General features: G+C 34.2%; 2 protein-coding genes across 3 annotated transcripts in view; one reads left to right on the forward strand and one right to left on the reverse strand.

The window, feature by feature from the left end:
* Positions 1-3114, reverse strand: part of LOC126818723 (serine/threonine-protein kinase NIM1) — a 32692-nt gene extending 29578 nt beyond the window's left edge. The window contains exon 1 of the mRNA XM_050546263.2: positions 2996-3114. The gene's annotated coding sequence lies outside the window, so the exon portion shown is untranslated. The remainder of the gene's footprint in view (positions 1-2995) is intronic.
* A 4865-nt stretch (positions 3115-7979) lies between these two features.
* LOC126818718 (myogenesis-regulating glycosidase) lies at positions 7980-20894 on the forward strand. 2 transcript variants are annotated; one of them, XM_056100554.1, is made up of 5 exons: positions 7980-8286; positions 10713-10797; positions 10949-11011; positions 13439-17806; positions 18194-20894. In XM_056100554.1, the coding sequence occupies exons 2-4, from the start codon at positions 10741-10743 to the stop codon at positions 15380-15382; spliced, it is 2064 nt and encodes a 687-aa protein (XP_055956529.1). In that variant the 5' UTR covers positions 7980-8286; positions 10713-10740; the 3' UTR covers positions 15383-17806; positions 18194-20894. The 2 variants fall into 2 exon arrangements, with proteins under 2 accessions (XP_055956529.1, XP_055956530.1); XM_056100555.1 differs by lacking the exon at positions 10949-11011.
* The last annotated feature ends 4143 nt before the right edge of the window (positions 20895-25037 follow it).

The following is a 25037-nucleotide window of genomic DNA, read 5'->3' on the forward strand; positions in this document are numbered from 1 at the left end:
ATTATCGCTTCGATTTAAAAGAAGTGGTTTGTAGGCTATCCTTGTCAGGTATAATTTTGTTTTATACTATAGTCTATAGTTCAATTTTCTGGTTGTAAGGGATTAGCCAATGAACTGGCCTGTTGTGGTGAGTTCTTGGCGTACAGTGCACGGAACTGTAGGTATCCCACTAGAAACATCAGCGCTGATTGGTTAATCTAATGTCTGACGTCATACGCTAAAGGGTGCTTGTATGACCGCCCCCCACGCGACCTCGCACTACGGCCAGTTAGATCTTAATGTAGTGAAGGCCATTAAAAGTATAAAGAAACGAAACAAACGAAATATAGATCTGTATTTTAATTAGATTAGTAATAATAATAACCTTTTGAGGATGATTCTATCCTCTTTATCAACCAAATTCCGGCATCATACGGGGGTTGGATGGCCGGATGGTTATCACACGCGTGCTGTATCATAAGGCCTGTCATTGAGTCAACTGGCGTGGTTTCGAATCCCCGGTTGTACGTGACAAGGAGTAGGGTCGCCTGTCCAACCTTGTGGGTTTTCTCCGGTCCTCCTACTGCTAAAGACCCCTACGCGCAAGCGAATTATTGAAATAAAATTAAAACCATATGTTAGTCCCGAAATGACGTTAAACCCCATTTCTCATTCTCCGGCATCTTACTTAAAGATACATTATAGCAGATTAGGTAAAGAGCTGGCAGTTCTCACTATAATAGTTAAAAACTAGATAATGTAAAGGGAATTTGCTAAAATTGATCCACTCCGAACCGAGAATTTAGCGATTGAATTTTAGGCCTTGCCTCGATCATCATTACTGATTTAATCATCTTGATTAGCTTTGAGCAGCAGATCGGCTTCAAATCCAGTAAATATCGCAGGCTAGCGATGACATCGAGAGTGGATTATAGTCTGGATAAGTTACTTTATTCTGTAACCACATGCAAATACAAGCAAATATCATTGAATACAGCCATTGAATAACCTATGGGTGTATTCAATGGCTTGGACCTGTGCTACTTTTGTCCAGAATGACGTCACTTTCAGAATTACGTCAAACTGTAATGACATCACCGCTAGTCAATCACAATTTTTGTAAAAATAACTAAAACATTGAATAACCCAAGCGGTATTCAATGGTCATTGAGTTCTATCTAGGCAGGTTTAGCTCTTGAATAATGTATGTTTAATTGTCATTATTATGTGACTGACAGCATGGCAACATTTTTAGATCTAGTACTAGGCCTAGTACTAACCAAATGTCATTTCTTTAATAATGACATCCTATTATATAGGCCTATATGGTCGATACCGAGTTGTCAAAATAATTAATTATAAACAAACTGACAACTGGAAAGTATATCTCGAGGACCGAGAAAAGTCAACTATTATCGCTTCGATTTAAAAGAAGTGGTTTGTAGGCTATCCTTGTCAGGTATAATTTTGTTCTATACTATAGTCTATAGTTCAATTTTCTGGTTGTAAGGGATTAGCCAATGAACTGGCCTGTTGTGGTGAGTTCTTGGCGTACAGTGCACGGAACTGTAGGTATCCCACTAGAAACATCAGCGCTGATTAGTTAATCTAATGTCTGACGTCATACGCTAAAGGGTGCTTGTATGACCGCCCCCCACGCGACCTCGCACTACGGCCAGTTAGATCTTAATGTAGTGAAGGCCATTAAAAGTATAAAGAAACGAAACAAATGAAATATAGATCTGTATTTTAATTAGATTAGTAATAATAATAACCTTTTGAGGATGATTCTATCCTCTTTATCAACCAAATTCCGGCATCATACGGGGGTTGGATGGCCGGATGGTTATCACACGCGCGCTGTATCATAAGGCCTGTCATTGAGTCAACTGGCGTGGTTTCGAATCCCCGGTTGTACGTGACAAGGAGTAGGGTCGCCTGTCCAACCTCGTGGGTTTTCTCCGGTCCTCCTACTGCTAAAGACCCCTACGCGCAAGCGAATTATTGAAATAAAATTAAAACCATATGTTAGTCCCGAAATGACGTTAAACCCCATTTCTCATTCTCTCCGGCATCTTACTTAAAGATACATTATAGCAGATTAGGTAAAGAGCTGGCAGTTCTCACTATAATAGTTAAAAACTAGATAATGTAAAGGGAATTTGCTAAAATTGATCCACTCCGAACCGAGAATTTAGCGATTGAATTTTAGGCCTTGCCTCGATCATCATTACTGATTTAATCATCTTGATTAGCTTTGAGCAGCAGATCGGCTTCAAATCCAGTAAATATCGCAGGCTAGCGATGACATCGAGAGTGGATTATGGTCTGGATAAGTTACTTTATTCTGTAACCACATGCAAATACAAGCAAATATCATTGAATACAGCCATTGAATAACCTATGGGTGTATTCAATGGCTTGGACCTGTGCTACTTTTGTCCAGAATGACGTCACTTTCAGAATTACGTCAAACTGTAATGACATCACCGCTAGTCAATCACAATTTTTGTAAAAATAACTAAAACATTGAATAACCCAAGCGGTATTCAATGGTCATTGAGTTCTATCTAGGCAGATTTAGCTCTTGAATAATGTATGTTTAATTGTCATTATTATGTGACTGACAGCATGGCAACATTTTTAGATCTAGTACTAGGGCTAGTACTAACCAAATGTCATTTCTTTAATAATGACATCCTATTATATAGGCCTATATGGTCGATACCGAGTTGTCAAAATAATTAATTATAAACAAACTGACAACTGGAAAGTATATCTCGAGGACCGAGGGCCGTAATTATTTTGACTCAATGAACTAAAAACACACCTTTTTTTTATAAAGCAAGAAAATTAAAAGACCTGACAGTGACACTGAACTGATTATTGTTGACGTCTAAAAAAAGATCATCATCCCCATCCTTTTTTATTTTTTTTGTCTAACTCTAACTTCACTAGCCCTCTGTGATACATAGTCACGCCAATCAATTAAGCCTTGAGATTAAATATAACATACCCAGTTTTGAAGTCTACAAAACATCAATCATATTCATAATATTAATATCATTCTTAAATCCATCTCTCCCAGTCCCAGATGATTATTAGCATTGCATATCAACACATGCCTTACGTCACTATGGGCAACATCAAGTGGTCGGAACACTTCGGTTTTAACGCCTCTGAGTAACGCATGTGTACAATACAACTTTCCGCTACGTGGCGTTTTAGCTTCTAGCCTAGACGGCATTGTCACTGAACTACAAATTATAAACAAAATTACAATTTATTTTAATCTAACAATTGGAAGAAAAATGAATTTGGAAGAGATGTGGGTGGGAGAGTTACTTTCGGAACGGTCTCTAAACGGTGGAAGTCCTCTGACCGTTCCTGTCTCTTTTCCTGTGTCAGTGCGTTCAGTACAGATGTCTGTCTGCAAAGGACAACGTAAACATTTTCGGATGGGACGAAAAAACGAGGTTCCGTGTTCACAATGACATTGGCGTGCACGTAAAAGGACCTCAGTCGGAGCAGACGTTAAACCCCATTTAAGTTCATTTTATTTCCGTTCCTGTCCGCCCTTATTAAACAGCAATTTTAATCTAGCTAGCTAAATGACAAAAAAAATTACAAATTATTTAGGATTTGACAATAAGAAATAAAATGAATTTGGGTGAGGTAGTTCCTTTCGAAACGGTCTCTGACGAAGACCTCTGACCGTTCCTGTCCGTCCTTAATAAGTTACAATATGAACTTAATGAAAATACCGCTCTACTCCACCTCTATATTTATAAAGTCCTTAACTTCTAGTTTTGTATACCATAATTCTTTTTTGTTCTCCGAAAGGAATAATTTCTAGCCTCATCTGACACAAAATTATAATAATCCAACACTATTTTCAAGTTGAATAATAATAATTACGGTAACAAAAGAGAATGTCCCGAAAGATCGTGGAAGCCTCTCGCACTGAATTGACCAAATTGAATTGGGACAGCCGGGTTTTTTTCATGGTTTTACACCATTTATGTCCAATGTTCATATTCCTATACACAAAATTCTTAGTGCCGTGAGGGGAAAAAACTATAGATTCCGGGTGAACAATGAAGTTTTTCTGCTTTAAAAACACTGTCGGTATGTTTTATAATCTGACAGGTCACAGAATGGGGTAGGCATGCTTTGGATTATTGAATGTCCACTGTTGCTTCCAGATCTGACAAAAATAGGAGATGGGGACGGGGGGGGGGGGGGGGGATAACTTACATTAATTTTGTTAAATGTTAAAAAAAATCTAAATTTTAGGGCAGCATTACATCTGTTTGAAAGATTTATGGAAAACAATCACAGGTTTATATAGACGATATTTCGACATGTATTATCTTATCGTTTTCAAGCACAAAAGTTTATACCGTCATGTACTGAAAAATAAATCATAATCCCAATAAGATCTAAATCTACTTACATAAAGGTTTTTGTTATCAAATTACTTCCATTGGGATCTGTAAAACAGTCCAAAATAGATTCTTATCATCTATGATAACGTCGTTTAAAATGGTAAATGGCCGCTATTGACATTTTCTTGGCATTATGGAAAATATCCCTATAATGTTGTTAGCCACGGGCATCGGCTTCCCTATTTATGAACGATAGTAGCTTTCATGTTAAACTAAAGAAGCAATATTTACACCCAAAAAGATCGAATAAATTGTTTATGTGTGACAATGACAATATGAAAGAGTTTCACCTCTACCACAGGGGGGTTCGGCACCTACAGCTATACGCGTTGTCCAAACAGACATAACCCACGTATAGAAGTTTAGGTTTGTTTTTTTCTTATACAATCCATTTTGAAATACATGTAGTGTAGCCTATTTTTTATAATTATTTTAACAAAATCTATCAAACTTCCCACCCCCACCCCACCTACCACCTACCCCACCCCCAAAAAGAAAACAACCCCAAACAGCAAAACAAGCAACTCCAACTAAGTCCACCTTAAAAATGTGAGAAAAAAATCTTTATTAAAAATAAGGCCTTTGAAAAATATGTTTGTGTATAGACTAAAAAAGATAAGGCGGGAACATTCCGAGGAGTTGGACCCCGAACGTAAGTATGTATGAACCTGTCAGGATAAGTTTAAATTTTTCTATTATAATGAACTGATAATATTCCGGAAAAAGGCTTGTTTATCGATTTCAAAAGCTTGTGCCCCCCCCCCCCCCAGCACCGCGCTCTTTTTGGACGTATGTGTTGGGGGGAGGGGTGCTGGTGTAATATTCGAAATTAAAAACACGAATTAAAAATTCAGTATTGGTAAGTGTCAATCCATATTGATGTTGTTATCTTGCCGTGAAAATATTGGATCCTAATATCCAATATTTAAGATAAATTAACTACTACACAATCATATTTTCGGGCAATGAAAAATTCGACGACCTTTTTTTTCTATTAACGTTTAGAGAAAAAATATAACTAACTTATTTCTATGACATCCACACTGCCCGAAAAGTATTTTCTCGTCTTTTTCTTGTCCACTGCATATGCCCGAAAATATGCCCGAAGCTCTCTTATGATAGGTATGCCCAAAAAACGGTATTGCCCGAAAATAGGTATTGCCCGAAAAACGGGCATCGGGCCGGAAAGCGGCAGAGGAAACTAGCAATAAAACGCGTTTGCGACCGTCAAATATTCCAAAATTTTCTTGGCGGGTCATTCGCCTCTCAAAGAAAACCGGCGCCGCTGTCTATAAATCCGAAATTTTTCGGGCATTTCTAGTTTTGCTTCCCTAACTGTCATCGAGCCCTAATAAAACACTAATTTTACTTTTCTTGTAATTGAATATCACGAATTTGTACTGAATTGACTATGGATTAAAACATTTTGTCTGGAGCCAATCTACTTTGTGCGACATTTTTCAGGCATCGATTATTATTTGTGAATGCAGATGCAGCAGTCTGATTGGATGGTTAGAATTCAGAGTGGGATTTCAGTTACAAAACCATTGGATACTTTTGGAGTTGCTTACACGGGCTAGAATAGCAGAAAACGCATTTACGGTGATTAAATTTTCAAATTTTTCTCCGGGAGGGTGAGGCCTCCATATACCGCGCGACGATTGATTGGTTGTTTGGAATTCGGGTCAGCCAGGTAGGCTATATTGGACCAAATTGAAGTTGCTGTATTCACAGACTGGAATAACAGGAAAACGCGTTTGCGGCAGTTACTTTTTCAAAATTTTCTCCCAACGGTCCCGTCTTCGTTGACTGTAAACGATTGATTGGAATTCGAGTCAGCCACCTTAAAGATGGGTTCCCGCGTATAAACTGGGTGATTTAATGGTATATATGGACCAAAAACATATTCAAACTAATTAGTTTGTCATAATTATGCTTCAAATCCTTCTCAAACATTGTAATTGCGAAGGAATGCCCTGCTATTAAAATTCGATCAAACCAGGTCATGTTTACGTCAGGTCTTGGGAGTCAGAGGAGAAATCATTGCATACACAAGATGATGTTGTCTTTAATCGCTTACTATTTATTACAAATATCGAATCCTTATCAAATTCTCGGATTATCCACTACCCGCGTCTTTTTCCGTCATTTTTATCTCAGAAAGTATTGTACGTCTAACTCTTCATAAAGTTTATCAACTTGTACATCAAGCGCTCAATGTTCGCTTGTGACCTTTGACATCGTGCGTGCAGAAGGTCATAATCGTCGGGCTGTTGATTAGGGGAACCCTTACATTTTTGTCCTGTATACGCACCATGAGTGTTTTTTGGGGAATCCAGTATTTTTCTAGTAAGATTGGATATCTCTACTTTCCATACCAAAATTGCCATACTTTTATTGCAAATAACCACCCGATAAATACTTTTCTGGGAACTCATCTTTAATAAGGCTATAATATATATTCGACCACTTTGAAGTTGCTTTGTTCACCGGCTGAAATAGCAGGAAAACGCGTTTGCGACAGTTAAATTTTCAAAATTTTCTCCTAACGGTCCCGTCTTCGAGGACTGTAAACGATTGATTGGAATTTGAGTCAGCCACCTTAATTAGGCTATATTAGACCGCTTGAAGTTGCTTTGTTCACTGGCTGAAATATCGGGAAAACGCGTTTGCGGCAGTTAAATTTTCAAAATTTACTCCTAACGGTCCCGTCTTCGAGGACTGTAAACGATTGATTGGAATTCCGAGTCAGCCACCTTAATTAGGCTATATTAGACCACTTTGAAGTTGCTTTGTTCAACGGCTGCAATAGCAGGAAAACGTGTTTGCAGCCGTCAAATATTCCAAAATTGTCTTTGGGGGAGGGGGGTATACAAGGTCGCTGCTGTCTGTAAACCCGAAATTTTTTCGGGCATTTCGGGTTCTGCCCCCCTAACTGTCATCGAGCCCCTACGCCTATGTACACAATGAACATTTATTAAATCAGTACGCGAGTCGTGTATTCTATTGTTTCGGGTGCCATTTTGTAATGAACAAATAAAAACATATCCTACAACACAATTAAGTAGGCTAATTAGTAAAGGCTAATTCACAAACCACAAAATTACAATGAAAAAACAATTCGTGTAGAACGGGCTAAATGTCTATACATATATATGTCCATCATTGTTTATTGTAAACATAAGATTTAACTATTTTATATGTTTAGAGACAACTTATAGGCCTTAGCCTGTTGTTCAATTCAGTTTAGGGCCTATTGAATAAATATTGTTCAAACTAAACTAAGAAACGACTGCCGTTCAGTTTGAAATGTTCACGTATTTCACCAAACATAATTTATTAGAAATTACAATATTTGTTTTCAAAATCTGAATATATATCACTTTACATACATTCATATGTTTTTTTTTAGAACCATTTTCGTCTATTTCAAGGTTCCAAAAATGAAGCCACACGCCCTTTAACATTGGCGCACTGGATAACCGGGTTCATTATTCCACTCGGTCTGCCGAGGTGGATTTATACAGAATTATTAAGGGGCGATAACTCATTAATTAGTATTCAGAGAAATGTAATCTTTCTTGACACAAAAGATAAGAAACTGTTCTCAAAGACTGCTGGTCAGTCAACCACAGGTACCGTGATTAACACAAAGGTATTAGAATGTATGATATGTAGAAAATGGATATTTGACCGAACTACTGATAATAACCGAGGTTATATTTTCCATGTCAGCCGTGTGTGCGTTTTCAGCAGTGTAGATGTATCTTCCTCCTCAGCTCAGTAGTTTTTCAAAACCAGATTCCCTATTCTTCACACACGCTGTCTGCTTTGCTTCATTTATATATATTTTTTTATGGTGAGTATAATCTGTCGATTATATCATATTCAGTCAAAACAGGACATTATTTTGGTGCTAAATTATCTTGATTATATTGTTATTCCAGCAAATGAATTGAATGGATATCATTCCGTTTGTACAGAGAATCACTCATGAAATTAAGTGTGCCTGTATGACCTTGGAATGGCTAGAGGCTATTCATATTATATTTTATTTTATTATTTTTAAACTGAAATTGAGAAAACCATTTTATACATCAACATAATTGTATATTATGAAATTTGTACAAAAGAATTTAATATAAATATCAATCAGGTAATTTTGTTCTTGATTGATATTTATCGTTGAATCTATGTTATGGCGATATAATTATGATCCGGTTGGTCAAAGAAAACACAATTGATGCAAAAACTTTTCTTGACCAATTAAATTTATTAGTCTTTTTTGATTAATTCACGATGTCAATGGGATGTTGACTACGATGAATAATTCTCTTAAGTCTTAAGACAAATGTTGCAAAAGATGTAAAAATTAAAAGATGAATTCATAGATGATTATTATATAATGAATAGAAGTCTTATTAATATAGATACACTGTCTCAGTAAAAATCTTGGTACCAGTAAACAAGTTTAAGAGATAAGCTTATAGAGTAGTCAGGTGGTTTTTGAACAAAATTATATTAATTGGATTGATGCCAATTTTAATACACCTTGTCTTTTATAATCGATCTGCTAGAAACAAAAAGAAGAATAAAAACATTCTTGGTCCTTGTTCCCTTATCTGCAATTCATATCAATTTATTTTATGGATAAAGACTGGTATTTTAAGCTTAGTTTGTCTGTTTATTGTTTATTGTAGTTCTGTATACAAAACATATACTATTACATGTATAAATCTCTTTCTTTCCATGGCAATTTTGTTGATTTCTTTATCTAGAATCAAAGTACAGTGTTGCATTTGGGGTATATTTTTTACCAGACTCCCATGTTTAGTTTTTGAGGCAGAAGAATCTGCAGGTGAAATTGGAAATCACCAACGAAAAAAATGTCACAACCATACCATACCAAGATGGTCAAAACATTGATATCAAAAAAAATGCCATGGGGAGATAATTACCAGTTTAAAGGCTCAATACCACTCTTGTTGTAACTGAATAATATGTCCCAATCTTTATTCTGGTCAACAAATTGTACTATTTTAGAATATTTCAATTAATTGATGATACAAATTTCATCTTAACACACCTTATTTAAAAATTTTGAAAAATTCAACATAATGGTTTGAAACGTCTAATGTAAACCTTTTCAAATGAAACTTCGATTTAAAAATATTTTCGAACCCTCTGGACAAGTAAAATAGGATGTAATGGATAATTTACACAACAGGTAGGACACTTAAACATCTAGTACTTAGAATAAGGCTATTTTTTATTTTCTGGAGCTTTCAAGCCAGCAAGAGTGTTATTGTCCCTTTAAGTAGAATTACCAGTGTGAATCCTATTAATTTATGAAATTTACCCCTCGAAAGATTAGAAAATAATCTGTTGTCGGATTAATTACATTCTGGTAAAAAAAATTCCCTAATTCTAATTAAACTTAGTAAGAAATCGTCCAATTCAGGTTTGAAACCTACGGTCCAGTAGGCCACTTTTAAAGTATTAAATGGATTATTTCTTAATTTGTGTTAAAAACAATTTTTTCATATTTTAGAATTTTTGTTATATTGAACCAGAGTATACTTGTATGCTTAAGACTATGTACATTTTTGTATTATTCATAAATCTATCCAGCTTCCATAATTTGCTGTCCAATAACACAGCAATTCCTTAATCTATGTTAAGTGATACGCTGCTTCTCAAGTGATATATCACTGACAATGTATTCTCAATTGGTGAAATTGTAGTACATGTACAACAAAACGGGCTTCTCCCTTTCATCAGTGTGAATGCACACGTCCATCAAAACCTTTTTTGGGGGGGTAATTTGGGTAAAATCAATATGTATTTAAAGGAGCTAAACCTCTAACTCAATATTTTCCATAATGTTTGAAATTAAAAACACGAAATAGAATTTAATATATTGGTCCATTTCATTCAATATTGATGTTGTTTTCTTATCGTGAAAATATCGGATTCTAATATCCACTATTTTAAAACACAATGAACATTTAATAATGAGTACACAAGTCGTGTATTTTATAAATTTGGGTGCCATTTGTAATGCACAAATAAAAACATATCCTACAAGACAATGTTGAAGAAATTAGCAATGGGATGGCTGATTCACAAACGACAAAAGAATGGACAAAGCAGGTGCAAACGACTGTGGCTCAATATAATTGTTAAAAATGCAAAATGTAATACTGAGCATCACTTCAGGTTGGCTTTTCCCAACAATAAGTTAGATGAGATTATCTCAAATTTAATTATTTTTATATATTTCAGAGGATACATTAAATATTAGAAACTGAAGATGCAGCAAGGTAAAGAATCAAGTGCACCTTTGATGAGAGAAAGGGAAAATGAAGAAGTAAGTACAATGCACTTTTAATTCATTAGGATTTTTTTTTTCATGTTTACGATTATTTATTTTAAAGGGAGTAGGGATGTAGTCCTTTCAGTTTAAAATGAACACTCTGTAACTCAAAATAAATGTGTACGTTTGTATTTTCTTATTATAGGTGTTATCACAACTCCCATTAGTGCTGCCATCAACTAAAATTTCAGGAGTCAATGCATCGGAGGTAAACATCGACATTTGCATCATCTATGCATCGGGAAATCAGAAATTTAGCAAAACATATGCCTTTTTATACGCCCAAATTTTCATGTGGACGTATATTGTCATCGCCCCTGTCCGTCCGGACGTCCATCCACAATTTGTTTGTGGACCTTCTAGTGGTCACAATTTTCATCCGATTTTAATGAAACTTTAAGTTTATGTTTATACTATAGCACAAGGATCTTGGCTCGTTCGATAATTGTGCATATCCGAACGTAACTTTATGGATTATGGCCCCTGATTGTACGAAAAAACACATTTTTAGTTTGTGGACACTCTATAACTATAGGTTACAATTTTCATCTGATTTTGATGAAACTTGACATGCATGTTTATAACCCAAAGATCTTGGTTCCTTTTGCTATTTGCGTATATCGGATCGTAACTTCCTGAATTACAGCCCCTGATTGTACGAAAAATTGCATTTTTAGTTTGTTGTCTCTCTAAAGGTCACAATTATTATCTGATTTAAAAACCCGTTTGAATATATCACCGTTACACTGTAATGCCGCTTGAGTTCGTAACTGCCGGGCCGCCCCTCGTACGCAAACAGTATAAAAATATGGTATATCAAGGTTGTGGACCCTCTAGAGGTCATAATTTTGATCTGATTTTTATGAATCTTGACATATATGTTTATAACCCAAAGATCTGAGTTCCTTTCAAAATTTGTGCATATCGGATCATAAATGGCCACCCCTCGTACGCAAATAGTGTAAACATCTGGTATATCAAGGTTGTGAACTTTCTAGAGTTCAAAGTGTTGATCCGATTTTGATAAAACTTGACATACATATTTATAACGCAGAGGTCTTGGTTCCTTTCGATATTCGCACATATTGGATCATAACGTCCTGAATTATGGCCCTTGATTGTACGAAAAATCGTGTTTTTAGCTTGTGGTCCCTCTAGAGGTCACAATTTTATCCGATTTAAAACAAAGTTTGAATACATCACCGTTACACTCTAATTTCGTTTCGGGAAATAGATGAAAACTGCCGGACGAAATGGGCGCCTCTCGTACGCAAATAGTGTAAATATATGGTATATCAAAGTTGTGGACCCTCTAAAAGTCACAATTTTGATTCGATTTTGATGAAACTTGAAATATATCTCTATAACCCAAAAGATCTTGGTTCCTGTCGATATTGGCGCATATCGGACTGTAACTTCCTGAATTATGGCCTTTGATTGCACGAAATATCGCTTTTTGTTTTAGCTTGTTCTCTATCCATCTCTTGCAAAATGTGGGCGTATCCTGCCTGGCAGCCTCTGGTTTTAGTTACCAAGCACATCTACCTACCCACATTTTGTCCTTTAAATATTTACTATCCTATTAATATTTCATGTTTGAGACTGGGAAATTCATGCATGTTTGTCATTTTATCTAACATCGCTAATCTGTCTCAACAAATTTAGTTTGATTTGGCACCAGTTGCTAACTGACATAACTGTCATCACAAGAAAGCTTTAACATAAGACCTTAGACTACAGGCTTGATTTTACATAAAAAAAATCTTTTTATACAAATTGATAAATCTGATGCATTGATGTATGAAAGTAGAAAGTGGGTGATTGATATAATCATCCGCTCTTGGATTGGTTTGATAACAACACTAATGTCCACTGCTAAATATAAGGTGTTTCATGCATGTGGCTGTTAAGTTAAATTTATTGAACACATTTTTTTTAAAGGACTTATGCATTTTAGTGGGTGATTATTTAATACATTTTAGTGGTTGATAATATTTTACATTTTAATCATTGAATGATTAGATAATCTATTTTAGTGGTTGATTATTAATACAGTAGTTAATTATTTAATTCATTTTAGTGGTTGATTATGACGAATGATTAGTGGTTGATTATGATGAATGATTAGTTGTTAATTAAATTAATTTTAGTTGATTATCTATTTTAATATGTTCTAGTGGCTGTATGGTTTTATACATTTCATTTTTATGACACATCTATTTTGTGGTTTACAGCATAAGGAGAAAAAGCTTCTAACATTAATTATTATTATTATGCCTTATTTGTTATCCTCCACATATGGTATACTGATCACTGATATTATTAATTAAGTCGACTAGAACTAGTGTAAAAATTACAGTATTAAAAGAAATAATTAGATACTTTCATTTGCTGTCCAGAAAAAGTAGCCTACAAGTTTCATCAAACTTTAACCTAGAATAAGAAGTGTTGTACTACCTACCTGTAGCCAGAACAATGTTCTGAAGAAATGTCTAGAACTCATTGCTGAATTTCTATCTGTTAACAAACTGGATTTGTCCCATCTTATCCTTAATGACTTTGTAAAAGATTCTTGACCATCAAAACAATGATAATTTACCTAATTATTGATGAATCTGAAATTTCTTTTTTCTAGGCCATCCATGTCCAGGAAAATAAACGCAGAAAAAGGCGGATAATGAAAGTAGCTGTGTATTTGATGTTTGGATTAATTGTTGTTGGAGTATTTTCTGTGTGGTTGTTTCATAAAGACAGTAATGAATCTGTAAGTATGGGTTCCAGGTTTAAGTTCACTGTAAAAGCAAGAACTTTAGAAATTCAAAATGCTGCAGGCGATGGAGTTCTATATGCAGATCTTGGAATGCATTTAAAGGCCACACCATACGAACAGTGTTGGAATGATGAAATTAATGAATACGAAATTAACTGTATAGACTGGCGTAAAATGGCTGAGGTTCATTTTCATAAAAATGAAGTTGTGACAAACTCGTGTTATTCTATTGATTGGACAGCTTTGTCAGAAGAATTTGAAGCAGAAGATTGTTTTTACATACAGACCTATAACTGGTTTGGGTTTCTATCAGATGGTCATAGTACATGGCCAATGAAAGATATCCAGTTGCGTAACATGTCGTTCTATCCTAAGTATCCTAATAAACTGGATCGTAATTTGGTACCTTATTGGTTATCATCTGCTGGGGTCAGTATTGTCATTAATAACAACACCCCATTTTCTGTCAGTTGGAATATATCAGCACAAAGACAACTTTGTGTTGCTGCTACCAAAAGTTACAAGGCCATAAGTGCTAAACCTGTTCTCAGATACACCATTTGTCAAGGAGAAGATATGCAGCAGGCCTATTATAGAACGAAAGAGTTTTTGGAAGAGTTTCTTGCCAAAACCCCACTTAACACTAAGATGAATGACATCATACCACACCCCATTTACTATGTCACAGATGAATCTGGCTTGGATACCATTAAAGAAAAGATTGCTTCAAACTCTAAGTGTTCATATTTAGAATTATTCAGTGATTGGGAAAGTCAGTATGGTGACCTTGTTTTCAAACCAGAAGTTTTTACCAAACTAAAAAATCTACAAACATCACTCAGTGTTGATCATTGCAAATATATGGTACCCATCAGTGCCTTTTTTGCATTTAAGTCGAAGAACTTTGAAATTGGTATTGCTAATAAGTATTTTGTTCGTGATGAAATGAATCTAGCGACAGAGTTAATGAATTGGGATGGACATGAGGGGGCTGTTCTGGATATTACTAATCAAAACGCAACATCCTGGTACATCAAACAGTTATCAAACCTTTTAAACCAACTGGATATAGGAGCATTTAAGTTACTTCATGTGGATATTCCCAGTCTAATATCCTTTCAAAACACTAATGCATCTGTTCTTGATTATCCAAAGTTTTTTGCCAAGATGGTGGCCAAGCTGAATGTTACCATGGTTATAGAGAATGTGGCTGGCTTTATGTTAAATGAAGCTCATGTTGTAGTTCATACAAACATGAATTTTACTCAAGAATCGCGATGCTTTGATAAAGTTGTTCCCGAAACACTCATGCTGGGTTTAGAAAGTTATTCCCTGATCATAGCAGACATTGGTAAATTAATAGACTTTGATATCACAGAGGAACTGTTGACACGCTGGCTTCAAATAGTTATTTTTTATCCAGGTTACCGACTTCCATTTTTCCCTGTTATGTCTGATCAAGTTATGAACAGACGTGTGGAGACCTTGATGAGACTCAGAAATCAAGTAGTGATTCCCTATTTACAGGAATTACGTGAAAATCAGGAAAGTGATCCACTCATCAGACCACTGTGGTGGCCAGAGCCTGAAGACGATGTAGCTCAGGTTATTAACGATCAGTTTTTAGTGGGGGATAAGATTCTTGTAACACCAATATTGTGTGAGGGTGTGAATTATCGTAATGTTTATCTTCCACGTGGTAATTGGCAAGCTGGTCATTCTGGTATAGTAAGTGAAGGTAAGTCATGGATACAAGTTCACTATGATAATTTAGATCAAGTTCCTTATTTTACGCTTGTAGAAGATTGATTCAGTTTCGGTAATTTGCCAAGCATTATGCATGAGACAATTTGAAATACAAATGCCTTTGTTCAATTAACAATGAAGTAGAATAATTTCTGAAAGAACTGTCAATAAATTGACTTCTAACTATATGTATCTGTTACATATACATGTACATGTAGATCTGAATTGCAAACTGACAAAAGAAAACTTGGGTTAGGCTGAAATTGAAAATAACAGTAAATTTAAGCATGTTTGCCAAGTGTGTCATGCTGTCATTTATAAATACATTTTTCACCACCGGTAATTAAATCATACATCATGAAAATTATACCAAGGTGCATGTTCTTCAATCTCACTTTAACATTTTGACTTTTTTCAAGTTTAACACCTGACGAAAATTATTAAATGTAATTATCAGTAATATAAGGCATTCAAAATTTCAGGTCAAATCTCAGTTTGAGCACGACATTTCTTGTTAGTCCACATTAAGGCATATTGTTTCCCCAATATAATTCCTATTTCATCAACAGACTAATCCATTTTGCTTGCTACCTGAATTCTAATCCTGTCATTGCAAATGTTGATGGAAGCATATTATTTGGTAGGATAAAATCATGTTAACACACCAAACATATATTTTTATTTCTTTCATTCAATACATTTGTGAGGAGGTTGGGTGGCAAGGTCTGCCATTGAGTCAAGTGGCCTTGTTACAATTCCCTGTATGTATGTGACATGGAGTAGGACCACATGTCCAACCTCATGGATTTCTCCAGGTCCTTCGGTTTCCTCCCACAGGTAAACACCCCTATGCACAAGCAATTATTGAAATAGAATTAAACCGTGTGTTAGTTCCGAAATGACCTAGTTTGTGTGGAATGGACTTAACTCTCTCTCTCTCTCTCTCTCTCTCTCTCAATACATTTGTATATTAAAATGGAGGAAATATATTGTTGAATATTTACTATAGTGCTGTTGATAGTGCTACATGCATAATGAAGTTCTACAGGTGTGGCAGTGTAGAAAGAAATTATATTGAAATAGGGCAGCAGTCTAGTATGCATAATTCAGTACAGGTTTCTTTATGTTGCCATCAGTTGCTTCATACAACAAACATTCATGTACATGTCTTACTTTTTAGTGCATTATCTAAATGATTATTATCCAGCTGCACTTTGTAAATAGATGCACCTTTCTTATTAATCTATATGATTTCATTATATGTAAGTAAACCGTCAGTGTGGAAAATCTGTGTACATTAAGAAAGAGATATTTGAAGCATGAAACTATGAATGTATGTTAAAGAGCAATGTTTAAGGTGTGTTTTTATTTATTAACTGAGATTATGTTAAGCATGTTCTAGAATCTTATACAAGGGTGTCTCTTGCTAGAATTATGTATCATGCATTTATTTACATATTTCTGTTTAAACATCTTTATTATGATATGAAATATTTAGTATGATATTGATAAATTAAATTACAGTGCAGTCCAGTACAGTGGATATCATAATTTGTCCTTAAATGGCATTATGTGTATTTGTTTGATATAAAAAAGTGATCATATTTATATTTTCTACTAATATTAATTCTGTACTACATAATATGGCAATTTTTTTTTTAGTATATTTTTGTGATTTATTAAAATGAATGACAGACCTCTTTAATTGGGTCAAAAATAAAAAGTGTCCGTTTAGTCAAGTTTGAGATGTTGATTTACTTTGTAGAGTGGGTATCTGTCTATCATGCATTTAAAAAATATTAGGTTCTGCAAAATATTTCAGAACAAAATACACTCCAGATCAACCCAATTCAACTCTTTATTTTGACCTAAATCAAAACCATTTACATGTAGCTCCTCTAAATAAAGAGGCATTATTCAAGAGCTAAAGGTCCTTCAATGTTATATAAATTATTAATAAGACATTTATTAACATGACAAGACCATAACCAAATCTTTAGGCCTTCAGATGGCTCCGATTTTAAGTAGATTAGAACAGTTTGGCCATTTAATAATTTAATTTAAAAATGGAGAAGCAAGGGTAAGTCTGGAACAACCAATACGGTGGTTACGATAATAAACCATCAATGTCAAAACTACAAACATTGATAACTTTTCTCAGAATAAAGTAATTTGAAAGATATTTTCAATATACCCGTATTCATTTTGCATGATCAATTTTTTATACGCCCACATTGAAATGTGGTCGTATATTGTCGTCGCCCCCGTCCGTCCGTCCGGCGATCCGTCGGCTAAAGTTAATAACTGATTGACATTAAATTTATACACAGTGTTAAGGTCTTGAGACGAAGAAGCCTATTGATTTTCAGCGATTTCCGATAATTACTGCCAGAGTTATGGCCCTTGATCACTTTGAAAAATCTTGTGGACGCTCTAGAGGCCAAAGTTAATATCAAATTGACCTTAAATTTATACACAGTGTTTGAGGTCATGAGACGAAGAAGCCTATTGATTTTCAGCAATTTCCGATACTTACTGCCAGAGTTATGGCGAAAGTTAATATTCGATTGACTTTAAATTTATACACAGTGTTTAAGGTCATTAGACGAAGAAGCCTATTGATTTTCAGCGATTTCCAATATTTGCTGCCAGAGTTATGGCCCTTGATCACTTTGAAAAATCTTGTGGATGCTCTAGAGGCCAAAGTTAATATCCGATTGACTTTCAATTTATACACAGTGTTTAAGGTCATGAGACGAAGAAGCCTATTGATTTTCAGCAATTTCCGATACTTACTGCCAGAGTTATGGCCCTTGATCACTTCAAAGAATCTTGTGGATGCTCTAGAGGCTAAAGTTATACACAGTGTTTGAGGTCATGAGACGAAGATTCCTATTGATTTTCAATGTTTTCGATAATTACTGCCAAAGTTATGGCCCTTGATCACTTTGCAAAATCTTGTGATGCTCTAAAGGCTAAAGTTATAATCCGATTGACTTCAGATTGATACACAGAGTTTAAGATCTTGAGACGAACAAGTATATTGATTTTCAATGAATTTTTATGACTTAAACAGTTAAATCCATGATATTAAAAGCTTTGCATACAAAACGTTAGCATGGGGCCGAACTTTATAAAAACCAAACAAATTCTAATAGTTTTCTGATAATTACTTCGTGAGTTGTTGCTCTTAATCAGATTTTAGTGTATTATAAATGTTTCATTACCGAAAAAAGTAAAAATATGCGACAACCCTTGTTGACTGCCCGGACGATTTAGTTGCTGTGGGCGTATGTTTCGTTGCCTGGCAACCTATCTTTAACTATTATAGCAAGAATGCCCAGCTCGTTATCTCAATCTTACGTAATGTATCTTTAATGAGGAGAGGGGTTATATAATGAAGCATAATGACAAAATGTTAGCATTTGAGGAATTCTAAATAAATTGTTTAATCTTACCATTGCATAACTGCAAGAAACTGCAAATTGTAATAAAGAGGGGGTGTTAATAATTTTTATCAGTATAGGCCTACTGGATCTTTATTAATAACTGACAGTAATAAGCGTAATATGTGTTCATGAAAATACAAGCAAAAATATATATTTATTTACTTTATATTTGATTTTTTAAAAATTTGTTTGTCATTGATTGTTATTTTTATATTTACATTCTTACATTTTATTTGAACCTCAATATTTGTTTTTGTTTTAGAATTAATGGATATGTGTACATATTTACATGTACAATTTTCGTTATGTTATTGTCTTTTAATTACCGTATATACCTGCAGTGTGTCGTAAGCAATATTACTTTTTAGGAGCCTTCATCATTCCAATTTCTTGAAAGATTAATATTTGAGCTAGACCGGTATTTATCAGAATTTGTGGAGTATTTTGTTTGTCCATATAAGCTTAATAGAGGTTTGAGCTCGTAGTTTTTTCATTCCTGGGCAATATCATAATTTGCTTTAATATTAGCTTTTAGTTTTAGGTGGCAATATTAATTGGCTTGAAAGGAGCATATGACTTTTCTCCTGCACATGAAATGGGTTGAAATGATTAACTTATCGAATTATTTTGTACTATTTATTTACTTTGGTATGATGACTTTATCTTGAAAGCTAATGGATGTTTCTTAAAAATTACATATATACTGGTAGCTTCTTTTTATTAGATGGTTTATTTGTGTCTCATATTGCCAACTCCAAGTAAAGAAATTGGAGTATTTTATATACATGTATTATGTTTTGCTTCAAATCTACAAGTAAAGAAATTGGGGTATTTTATAATTATATTATGTTTTGCTTCAAATCTACATATTATTTATAATGTGTTACAACAATATGTTATCCATGTATAACTACCTACATCTAAGTTTTGAACATCATTCAGAAGAAGTTCATACCATAAAACACATTTTATACTAGTTAAAATACTTTGTGTCTATATACATATAGCCAACCCTGTTAAAGAATTTGTTGCATTCATTTTATTTGTATTTGTGCACCAGATTTCAATGATAAATTCAATATTAATTGTGATATGGATGTTTTTATTAATAATTTGTGTGTGTATATATATATATATAGGAGATAAATGTAGTTGTACATAATACAATGTAGTTAATGTCTAGGTTAAATTAGATCTTCATTGATTCTGTACACTAGGTAATTGCTATATAAATATCTTTAACTTTTAATATAATAATAGGATATGTCATCATTACAATATAATATTTTCATCTATTTACCAAAGCAGTTCCACCTTAATGTGATATATTTATAGTGTTTATAGTGTTTATCTTGAAAAACTTTGGTTCAAATTTATTCAAGTCATTCTCTTAGAATTAGAAATGCAGTACTAGTACCTGAAAAAAGATTTGAAGTTTTCAAACTCTTAATATATAAAACTAATATGGGCTAATATTCAAGCTGCATGAAATAGGTGTCAATTTGAATATTATATTATTATTATGTAATGAAATACAAATTATTTCATTCCCAATGCAATAGATGTAATTTTAATTGCCCCCAAAATAATTCATATTATTGAGGATATGAGACACTTTTTGTTCATTTTTTAATTATTCCATGTTGTTTTGTTGGGTTTTTTAAAACTTTGCTACCACTACCAGCTTAATACCATAATAACCATTGTTACACCTATCTATGTTAGATTATTATAGATTTGTCATTGATTTTTATTATTCAGTGTATGTACAATTTTTATAAACGTGTTGAAATCTGGTCGTATATTGCCATCATTCATGTCCGTAATCCAAAATTCTAGTTTAACACTCTAAAATTCTCAAATAATTTATATGCTGTCTGAGAGTAAAGCAACAGTAAAGATCTGATCTACGGAAACTTCCGATCCACCCCTACATGTATGCCGCTTGTTATGGTAATATTTATTTGTGTAGTTTTGCACACCCACACACACACCATAAATATTTGAATAAACTGTTGTGGCCATCTTTCACTATCGAAGCTGCTGGTGTGCATATGTTTCGTTGCCTGGCAACCAATCTTTATATAATTGTAAAAATTTATAATTATAATAAACTGAGAGAAAAATCTTGTTGTTATATTTGATGTGTTTTGTACCTGTTTTTGTAGGCTAAAGTAGAATATAATATTGATTTTACCCTTTTCTTGTGAAAAGATGACATTTCTCATCTGATCTTTTTAAAACTGTTTACATTAAGAGATGAAGAAGCCTCTTCAATTTCAGCTTTTTTTGATCCGTAATTGACACTCCCCATTTTCATGTGGACGTATATTGTTGTCGCCCCTGTCCGTCCATCCGTTCACAATTGTTTGGGAACACTCTACAGGTCACAATTTTTATTTGATTTCAATGAAACTTGAAATATAGGTTTATCTAAGATCTCGGTTCCTTTCAATATTGGCATGTATCGGACTGTAACTTCATGGATTATGGCCCCTGATTGCATGAAAAGTCACGTTTTTAGCTTGTGAACACTGTAGAGGTCACAATTTTGATCCGATTTCGATGACACATGAAATACATGTACATGTTTATAACCCAAAGATATTGGTTCCTTTCGATATTCGCGCATATAGGATCGTAACTTCCTGAATTATGGCCTTGATTGAACAATTTTTATCCAATTTAAAAAAACGTGTGAATATATCACCATTACACACTAAGATCTTGGTTCCGAACTTAACTTCCTGGATTATGGCCTCTGATTGTTCGAAAAATCGCATTTTTAGCTTGCAGATTTTCTAGAGGTCACAATTTTTTTCTGATTTTAAAAACCGTTGAAATACATCACCATTCCACCATAATGAATGTTGATTTTGAATTTTGGGAAAACTGAAATGAAACTGCTTGACAAAATGGCCGCTCTTTGTACGAAAATTGTGTAGAAGTGTGTAATACGAAGGTTGTGGACCCTCTAGAGGTCACAATTTTTATCCGATTTTGGTGAAACTTAAAACATATTTTTAAGCTCGTACCCCTCCCTGCTAAAGACTCTTACGCACAAGGGAATTATTGAAATAATATTCAGTATACTGTAGTGGTGTGTATATTTGTAATTTATCTTGATGTTTTAAAATGGTAGACATGAATTGCCTTTTCATATAATCAATAAAAGTCTGTTGTGAAATTTAAAACAGATCTTGGATAACGTTAATTGTAATTAGTGGAAATGCCAGGTATAGAATTGCAATACAGTCGTGCTCAATGTAGCCTTTCGAATATTTAGTCCGACCACCATTAGGAAATAGCTGGTTTGGAGCATAAGTTTTTTTCTTGACAGTTTCTTATGGAACAGTGCATTTTGAGAAAATGTCCAAATTAACTAATTAGTCCAACACAAAAATAATAATTACTCGAATTACAAGAGCCATAACTCTAGACGTAATAAACGGAAATTGCTGAAATTCAATAGGATTCTTCGTCTCACTAATTTAAATAATGCATATAATTTTCAGAAAGATCGAATGATAACTTTTGACGTCACAAGGATCAATAAAGTGAAACAAGGGCCATAACTCTAGACGTAATAAACAGAAATTGTTGAAATTCAATAGGCTTCTTCGTTTCACCAACTTAAATATTGCATATGGCATTAGAGCGTTCACAAGGTTCAACAAAGTGAAACAAGGGCCATAACTCTAGACTTAATAAACGGAAATTATTGAAATTAAATAGGCTTCTTCATTTCACTAATGTAAACAACATATATCAATTTTAAAACAATTGGATGATAACTTTTGGCGTTAGAGCGTTCACAAGAAATTGTGGATGACGGACGGACCGACCGAGAGACGGACGGACGGGGGCGACAGCAATATACGTCCATATTTCAATGTGGGAGTATAAAAAGGTTGAAGGGAAAAATACACTTTGGCGCCCAGACTAATTTTTGTAGAATTCGTAAAAAATGTCACAATAAGAGTTGGGGAATTGCCAACCACCCCTTTATCCCCAAACGCATCAAGGTCATCCGTGTTACTTGTAAAATGCTAAATGTAGAATACACAAAAGGGAATATGTACAGCCAACTGAATCTACTTGAGTCAAACAAGTACTTTTTCTACATACATGTAAGCATCATAATGCCCTATTTTACATGTATGTATCAATTTATTTGGGGACTTATCTATAACTTTTGTAATGGTCAAAACTGAATACTTCGAGTAATTCGAGTAATTAGTATTTCGCTCAGAATTAATTAGCTAATTAGAGCATTTTCTCCAAACCCACAATGCTGACGACGGTCCAGTGGCCAGAAACGGAATCAGGGACTCTTGTTCAAAAAGAAACCATCGAGAAAAAAACTTACGCTCCCAAACAAGGTCGAAGGGAAAAATACACTTAGAAGACCGGATTAATTTGGTAGGATTTGTACAAAATGCCACAATAGGAGATGGGGAATTGCCAACCACCCCTTTATCCCCAAGCGCAGCAACGTCATCCGTGTTAATTGTAAAATGCTGAATGTAGCCTTTCGAATATTTGGTAGAATTCGTACAAAATGTCAAATTAATAAGAGATGGAGAATTGCCAACCACCCCTTTATCTCCAAAGGCAGCAACATCACCGTTCCATCCGGAAACAATATATCAAGACTTTTTCTTTTTAAAAACATTTACCGCTGCTTTGAAACTCTCAACGTCAATCAGAATATTTTTAAAAATCCACACACCCAGACAGTTTTTATACGGCCACATGGAAATGTGGTCGTATAATGTCATCGCCCCCGTTCGTACATCTGTCTGTCGTCCACAATTTCTTGTGAACACTCTACAGACTACATTTATCATCTGATTGTTTTGAAATTGATATATGTTGTTTACATTTGTGAGATGAAGAATCCTATTTAATTTCAATGATTTTCGTTAATTTCTCCTGGTGTTATGGTCCTTGTTTCACTTTGTTGAACCTTGTGAACGCTCTAACAACAAAAGTTATCACCTGATCTGTATGGAATTTATATGCATCATTTAAATTAGTGACACGAGAAGCTTATTGAATTTCAGCAATTTCCGTTAATTACATCTAGAGTTATGACCCTTGTTTCACTTTGTTGAACCATGTGAACGCTCAAACGACAAAAGTGATCATCCGATCTGTATGGAATTTATATGCATCATTTAAACTAGTGAAACGAAAAAGCCTATTGAATTTCAGCAATTTTCTTTAATTACGTCTAGAGTTATAGCCCGTGTTTCATTTTGTTGAACCTTGTGAAAGCTATAACAACAAAAGTTATCATCCGATCTGTATGGAATTTATATGCATCATTTAAATTAGTGAAAACAAAGAAGCCGATTGAATTTCAGCAATTTCCGTTAATTAAGTCTAGAGTTATGGCCCTTGTTTCACTTTGTTATTGTCCTTGTTTCATTTTGTTGAACCTTGTGGATGCTATAACTATAACAACAAAAGTTATCATCCGATCTGTATGGAATTTATATGCATCATTTGAATTAGTGAAACGAAGAAGCTTATTGAATTTCAAAAATTTCCGTTAATTAAGTCTAGCGTTATGGCCCTTGTTTCACTTTGTTATTGTCCTTTTTTACTTTATTGAACCTTACTTTATGCATCATTTAGATTAGTAAAACAAAGAATCACAATAAATTTCAGCAAGTTCTGTTAATTTCTTCTGAAGTTATGGCCCTTGTTTCACTTTGTTGCGCCTTGTAAATGCTCTTGTTTCACTTTGTTGCGCCTTGTAAATGCTCATCTGATCTGTATGAAATTTACACAGTTCCTTTAAATTAGTGACACGAAGACTCCTATTGAATTTCAGCAATTTCCAATAATTACGTCTAGAGTTATAGCCCTTGCTTAACTTTGTTGAACCTTGTGAACATTCGAAGGACGAAAGTTATCATCTGATCAGTACGAAATTTATATGCATCATTTAAATTAGTGAAACAAAGAATCATATTGAATTTCAGCAGTTTCAAATAATTTCTTGTAGAGTTATGGCCCTTGTTGAACCTTGTGACTGCTCAAATGATGAAAGTTACCATCCGATTTGTATGAAATTTATATGCATTATTTCAATTAGTGAAATCAAGAATCCTATTGAATTTCAGCAATTTCTGTCAATTACTTCTAAATTCATGGCCCTTATTTTACTTTGTTGAACTTGTGAACGTTCAAATGGCAAAAGTTATAATCCAATCTGTATGAAATTTATATACATTATTTGAATTAGTAAAATGAAAAAG

The sequence above is a fragment of the Patella vulgata genome, chromosome 4 (assembly GCF_932274485.2).
Source record: "Patella vulgata chromosome 4, xgPatVulg1.2, whole genome shotgun sequence".
Taxonomy (NCBI): domain Eukaryota; kingdom Metazoa; phylum Mollusca; class Gastropoda; family Patellidae; genus Patella; species Patella vulgata.

Excerpts from the sequence above, each read along its gene's own strand:
- LOC126818718 (XM_056100554.1), top strand. The coding sequence starts at position 10,741 with ATGCAGCAAGGTAAAGAATCAAGTGCACCTTTGATGAGAGAAAGGGAA. Across the intron at positions 10,798-10,948 it reads GAGAAAGGGAAAATGAAGAA|GTGTTATCACAACTCCCATT; the intron begins GTAAGTACAATG and ends TTCTTATTATAG. Across the intron at positions 11,012-13,438 it reads CAGGAGTCAATGCATCGGAG|GCCATCCATGTCCAGGAAAA; the intron begins GTAAACATCGAC and ends TCTTTTTTCTAG.